The sequence below is a fragment of the Pristiophorus japonicus genome, chromosome 2 (genome assembly GCF_044704955.1).
Source record: "Pristiophorus japonicus isolate sPriJap1 chromosome 2, sPriJap1.hap1, whole genome shotgun sequence".
Classification (NCBI taxonomy): Eukaryota; Metazoa; Chordata; class Chondrichthyes; family Pristiophoridae; genus Pristiophorus; species Pristiophorus japonicus.
In genome coordinates this window covers 128,498,231-128,504,767 of record NC_091978.1, presented here as the reverse complement: position 1 = coordinate 128,504,767, position 6,537 = coordinate 128,498,231, and the positions used below count along the sequence as shown (strand labels likewise).

Here is a 6,537-nt window from a genome sequence, read left to right as displayed (position 1 = left end):
TCCCCGGCCGAGTGACCTGCGCATCTTACCTTGGCGGCAGGGCCCACCCGCCCGGCCTCTCACTGGGATGGGCCCCACCCGAAAAGTCGTCGGCAGCCTGATATCGGCTGCGTGCGGGCCCCGCCCGAAGTCCTCGGCGGGGCCCGGCTTCCTTGTCGTCGGCGGGGCCCGCCCGACCTGCATCTATCTGGGGCGGGCCCCGCCCGAAGAGTCGGCAGCAGCCCGGCATCATCTTCTCTCTCCCACCACCCCCCCATCTTCTTCTCTTCCCCCCCCATCTTCTTCTCTCCCCATCATCTTCTCTCTCCCCCCAATCTTCTTCTCTTCCCCCCCCCATCTTCTTCTCTCCCCATCATCTTCTCTCTCCCCCCAATCTTCTTCTCTTCCCCCCCCATATCTTCTTCTCTCCCCACCGCCCCCCATCATCTTCTTCCCACCCCTATCTTCTTCTCTTCCCCCCCCACCAATCATCATCTCTCTCCCCCCCATATCTTCTTCTCTCTCCCCCCCCCATATCTTCTTCTCTCCCCATCATCTTCTCTCTCCCCCCAATCTTCTTCTCTCTCCCCCCAATCTTCTTCTCTCCCCCCCCCATATCTTCTTCTCTCCCCACCGCCCCCCCATCATCTTCTTCCCACCCCTATCTTCTTCTCTTCCCCCCCCACCAATCATCATCTCTCTCCCCCCCATATCTTCTTCTCTCTCCCCCCCCCATATCTTCTTCTCTCCCCATCATCTTCTCTCTTCCCCCAATCTTCTTTTCTCCCCCCCATATCTTCTTCTCTCCCCATCATCTTCTCTCTCCCCCCAATCTTCTTCTCTCCCCCCCCCATATCTTCTTCTCTCCCCACCGCCCCCCCATCATCTTCTTCCCACCCCTATCTTCTTCTCTTCCCCCCCCACCAATCATCATCTCTCTCCCCCCCCATATCATCTTCTCTCTCTCTCTCCCCCCCCATATCTTCTTCTCTCCCCACCACCCCCCATCATCTTCTCTTCCCCCCCACCCCCACCCCATCATCCTCTCTTCCCCTCTTCTCCCTGGTGCTGCAGTAGGTGAGTAGAAATAATGTTTTTATTTATTGTGATTTTTAATTTTTTTTTAATTTAAAAAATTTTTTTGGATTGATTTATTGGTTTATTTATCATTTATTATTGATGATGGCTCTTTATTTGTAAAAGTGAAGTGTTTAGTGTTTGTTAACCCACCCACCCCTCATTCCCTACGCCTGATTTGTAACCTACGCCTGATTTTTTAAGTGTACGCAAGGTTTTTTTGAGCGTACAAAAATCTACACTTACTCCATTCTCAGTTAGTTTGGAGTAAGTTTTCGCTGTCTAAACTTGCAAAACAGGCGTAAGTGGCCGGACAAGCCCCCTTTTGAAAAAAAAATCTGTTCCAAAATGAAACTGTTTTAACTCACTAGAACTGGAGCAAACTAAAGGCCAAGAATTGCAATTTCTAAGATACTCCATTCTGAACTAGTTGCTCCAAAAAAATAGGAGCAACTCAGGCCGAAACTTGACCCCATTGTGTCTGCATCTGTGATCTCACCAGCTTTCAAAGGAGTGATGAAATATGAGATATGGAAGGCTCAAACCCAATTTGTTTTGAACAGTAGTCTACAAATGCTTTCAGTTCCAGTTTGCTCTATGTTACAAAAGTGCGTGACGAAATATGAAGTTAGCTATGGTGACATCATAGAAACTAGGCTATTTACAGTATAATTTAAATTTATTTCTACTACACTAAATATGGAGAGCCATAGTTTAACTATAAGGGTTTATATTAACTAGAACCAAACAAATACTAGAGTATTCAACCATCCTGAACATACTGAAGGGTGTTGGGTGATCAGAGACCCTGATCTAATGATTATGGGCCGAAAATTGCGGCCTTGCTGGGTACGAATACGCATGGACTCGACAAGGCCTTGCAAAAGCCGGTTCTCATCGCAGCTTTTCCAATCTGTCAAAATTTCTTTAGACAGATTCTACGCATGCCCGCAGGAAGGATATCCGCGCAGCACAGATTGGGCTATTTGCCCAACTTATGCCCAGTGAATGTAATTCAAACTTTTACGCCTCGTAAAAGCAGGCGTATAGCTTACTTTTATCAGCGTAACACTGAGAAAAATCTAATTTAATAATTTTTCATTTTTATATTAAAAACCCTGTCCATTAAGGCAAGTTTATTTTTAACCCTATTAAAACACATTTAAAAAAATTCCCCAAATATATAAATTTTTTAAACATTTAATTACATTAAATTTCAATTAATTTTAAATATGTGAGGTGTTTTTTTTATTTATTGTGCTGTGTTTCGGTGTTTTATAGGGGTATTCTCATTGATAATAATGGGAGCCCGGACAAACAGAGTTCCCATTTTTATCAATGAGAATACTGCAGAGTGATTGGTGGTCCAGGCCCACGTGATCCCAGCAGATGCGATCCTACGTGGAAGACAGGTCCCTGTACATTGCGCAGACAATGAAAACCTCAGACCGGAATCCTACGTTCCTCCGGGATCAACAGGGAGTTTCGTAGATTTTTTTCGGGTCAGAGGCGTTCGTACGAAGGAAGCCTCCGACTGCAATCTTTGGTCCATTAAGTTAATAATAAGTTCAGTTAATTTGGACAGCATCATTACAATTCTCAAGTGGACTGACAGACCCCCAACAATAACATACCATTCAATATCAAAATGCTTTAATGCAGCTGTCCTGATTTACAATATAAATATATTCACACTGAAAAAGGACACTTTTTCAGGGAAAAAAAGCAACTTTCAATTGAAAGCAATTGAGACCAGATAGGTCTGCAACTTGATGAAATTAATGATGCAATTTGGTAAAGCTGTAAGAATTAGGTCAGCTAATTTTAATGACTGCACCCAGCAAAACCAAAGACTAATCCAACTGTTCCATTCTATGGACAAATTTGCCAGATGTTACAATACAAGTGTTTAAGAGACTGGGGCACTCAAATGAACTGGCCTTGCCATTATATTGCCTTGAGTGGTCATGTGTGTAACCTGGCCCCCACATGTTATCCAAAAAAGATATGCTAGCTATTGTTGACTTTGGTTCTTCTGTACATTTGTCCTTTACAAAATTTACAGCAAGTTTAAAAAAAATATTTGCATGTAATACATTGCTTCCTTATAGTCTAATCACTACTTAGGTTTTCAGGATTTTACAAACCAAATATAATGCAATGAAAAATCTACAACAGAATAATCCATTTATTTATGCTTTCTCATTTTATAAAATGAACCACAGTCATTCTTTGCATTTTAATGAACAGCTGAGCTGTTTTTAATTCTCAATATATTATGCCGATTGACACAAAAGTTAACACGTGCAGCAAATATAGAAGCTTTCGATCCAACAGCACCTTCTCCAGCTGTTCTTTTTAAAAATAGAGTATTCAATGGTAAATCGCAAACAATCACATAGACAAAGACATTGGCCCGTAATTTGCGGTCAGTGGCGAAGCTAAGATGCTCATTGCTGGTCTCAAAGAAAGCTGCCCACAGGTGGCGAGAAGTTTGCCTTTCTCAACGTGCAATTGACTGTAGCGCTCTGTAATGGGAATTCATAGCGAAGAGCTGCAGTGAAGACAACAAGCTTTCTAAGCAGCCAATCACATTGACGAATTCTCACAGACAGCAAACCAGGAAATGAAAAGCAGTTTCTACCGCACTTTATAAAAAAAACGTTAGATAGAAAAATACATATTGGCACTTTCACATGGGGATAAGGTAGAAACAAATATCATGAACAAACTTTCAATTTTTTTTGAAGTTTAAGAAAAATTGTAATTTTTATCATAATGGAAAAATCTGACACACCACAAATATAAAAATTTAGTTTTTCAGGGCCAGAATGGCTGTTTAGCAGTCAATATGCAGTTAAAACCCCAATTACACCTATTCTAACAAGATTTAGCATTTAGGGCCCAAGTTTCCACACGATAAAAAACGGGCGCCCCTCCGAGCTGAGTGCCCGTTTTTCGCGCCTAAAAAAATCGCGATTCTGGAGCGTTCTGCAGCTCCTTGTCTCCGTGGCGTGGCGCCCAGGGGGGCGGAGCCTACACTCGCGCCGATTTTGTAAGTGGGATGGGGCGGGTACTATTTAAATTAGTTTTTTTCCTGCCGGCAACGCTGCGCGTGCGCGTTGGAGCGTTCGCGCACACGCAGTGTGAAAAAAACATTGGCACTCGGCCATTTTTGTAGTTCTTTGTAGCTGTTTAATTTTTGAACATTTTTTTAATAAAAGCACATTGCCATCAGCACATCAGCACTTGCAGCCTTCTCACTGTCTCCTTCCCCCCGCCCCCCGCGGGAAGAACGGGCGCCTCCTCCCCCCCCCGGCGGGAAAGAATGGGCGCCTCCTCCCCCCCCCCTCGGGAAGAACGGGCGCCTCCTTCCCCCCCGCGGGAAAGAACGGGCGCCTCCTCTCCACCCCCCCCCCCCCGCGGGAAGAACGGGCGGGCGCCTCTCCCCCCCCCCCCCCGCGGGAAAGAACGGGCGCCTCCTATCCCCCCCCCCCGCAGAAAGAACGGGCGCCTCCTCCTCCCCCCCCCGCGGGAAGAACGGGCGCCTTAGGCTGACTGCAGCATTCTCCGTGCCTGAAGCACTTTCACACAGGTAGGAAGATGTTTTATTTAATCTTTTCTTTGTTTATAAATGTTTATTCAGGTTGGATTTATTTGTATAATATTTGTAGAAGTATAAATAAGGATTTATTGTAGAATTTAATGACTTCCCTTCCCCCCCCCCCCCCTCCCTCCCCCACCTCGTTCTGGACGCCTAATTTGTAACCTGCGCCTGATTTTTTAATGTGTAGAACAGGTTTTTTCAGTTCTACAAAAATCTTCACTTGCTCCATTCTAACTTAGTTTGGAGTACGTTTTCACTGTGGAAACTTTGAAATCAGGCGTCAGTGGCCGGACACGCCCCCTTTTGAAGAAAAAATTCTGTTCCAAAGTAGAACTGTTCTAACTGACTAGAACTGCAGAAAAAAAAATGTGGAGAATTGCGATTTCTAAGATAGTCCGTTCTCCACCAGTTGCTCCTAAAAATCAGGCGCAAATCATGTGGAAACTTGATTTAACAGTGAGATTAGTGCGATATTAATACGGAAAAATCCAAGTTTTTGTCATTTCCACTGATTGCCGGCTCTGGTGCTCCACAGTGCAGCCTGTGTCGGAGCAGTGAATGACCGACCGCAACTTCAGGATTTCCGCGTTTAGATGTGCAAGCGTTAAATTCTGAAGCTGCAGTCTCAATTTACAACTAAATGGCATAGTATTTGGGAGAGATTGAGGTTATTGCAGCATTACATGATCGAAGAGAATGTGGGCACAAGGCATAATCATTACTGCACAACTACAACTGGAAGAAACATTCAAATCAAAATCAGACTGAAGAGCTAAAAAAAAAGGGCTTCCAGGCAATTCAAATTTAATCAGCAGCCACACAACATTTCTGTAATAATCAAAATGGAACATATAACATTTGCAAAATATGGGCCAATGTTGTAAAGTATGAAGTTTAGAGTCAACAACGCAGTTGGAACTCGCCTTCAATGTGAAACCTTCTTCCACAATAATCACTTTAATTGGTTACACACTTTTGAACTGAAATCTCAAATAAGTACCACCTTTAATCAGGTCACTGAAGACTATAAACAGGTACCTCGGTGTTGTAACAAAAGGAAAACTGACTTACCTGTTTTCTGAGGGTAATAGTGAAAGTAATGCCAAAGCAGAAAGTTTTCGTCTCTCTGGCTGTGTAATATTATCCATTCTATCAACCCACATTTCAATTATACTGCCAAGAAGCTGATCCATCTATAAAGAAAAACAGAGTCTGAACTTCTTGTCTCAATTTACAACTAAATGGCATAGTATTAGGGAGAGATTGAGGTTATTGCAGTATTACATGATCGAAGAGAATGTGGGCACGAGGCACAATCATTACTGCACAACTACAACTGGAAGAAACATTCAAATCAAAATCAGACTGAAGAGCTAAAAAAAAAGGGCTTCCAGGCAATTCAAATTTAATCAGCAGCCACACAACATTTCTGTAATAATCAAGATGGAACATCTAACATTTGATTGCCCTATGTTTCAAGAGATTCTGTTCCTGTTCACAATATCAATTGTTTTTTTCAGAATGATACTTCGCTTTTCTAATGAGGCACCTTCGCTATTGCAATAGTGGAACAGCATGCACGTTGTTTTTGGTACAATGACATCACATGTGACATGAAGAATTTAAGATGTAATTTGTATTACCACATTGCATTGTCCAGCAAAAAAAAGAAATCTCTCTTTCTCTATAATACTGCCCACTTTCATCCTTACCTCACTCCACTCACACACATATACACAAACATACATACACCTTTGACAACTCTAGGCTTAACTTCTTAAACACTTTACAAACCAGATTCCCTGAGCTCAACCCTATATTTGCTTCAACTGTTCCAGAATTATTGTGGACCACTATTAATGGTACACGTCTCA

General features: G+C 43.1%; 1 protein-coding gene across 6 annotated transcripts in view; it reads right to left on the bottom strand.

Moving 5' to 3' along the window:
• ipo11 (importin 11) overlaps positions 1 to 6,537 on the bottom strand; it is a 928,775-nt gene that overhangs the window by 281,947 nt on the left and 640,291 nt on the right. For 5 of the 6 annotated variants that reach the window (XM_070869309.1, XM_070869300.1, XM_070869323.1 and 2 more), the window contains one exon: positions 5,735 to 5,856. In XM_070869309.1, the coding sequence (XP_070725410.1) occupies positions 5,735 to 5,856 (122 nt within the window). Of the gene's footprint in view, positions 1 to 3,351; positions 3,611 to 5,734; positions 5,857 to 6,537 lie in introns of those variants that run through there. The other variant, XM_070869331.1, reaches the window with a different exon arrangement.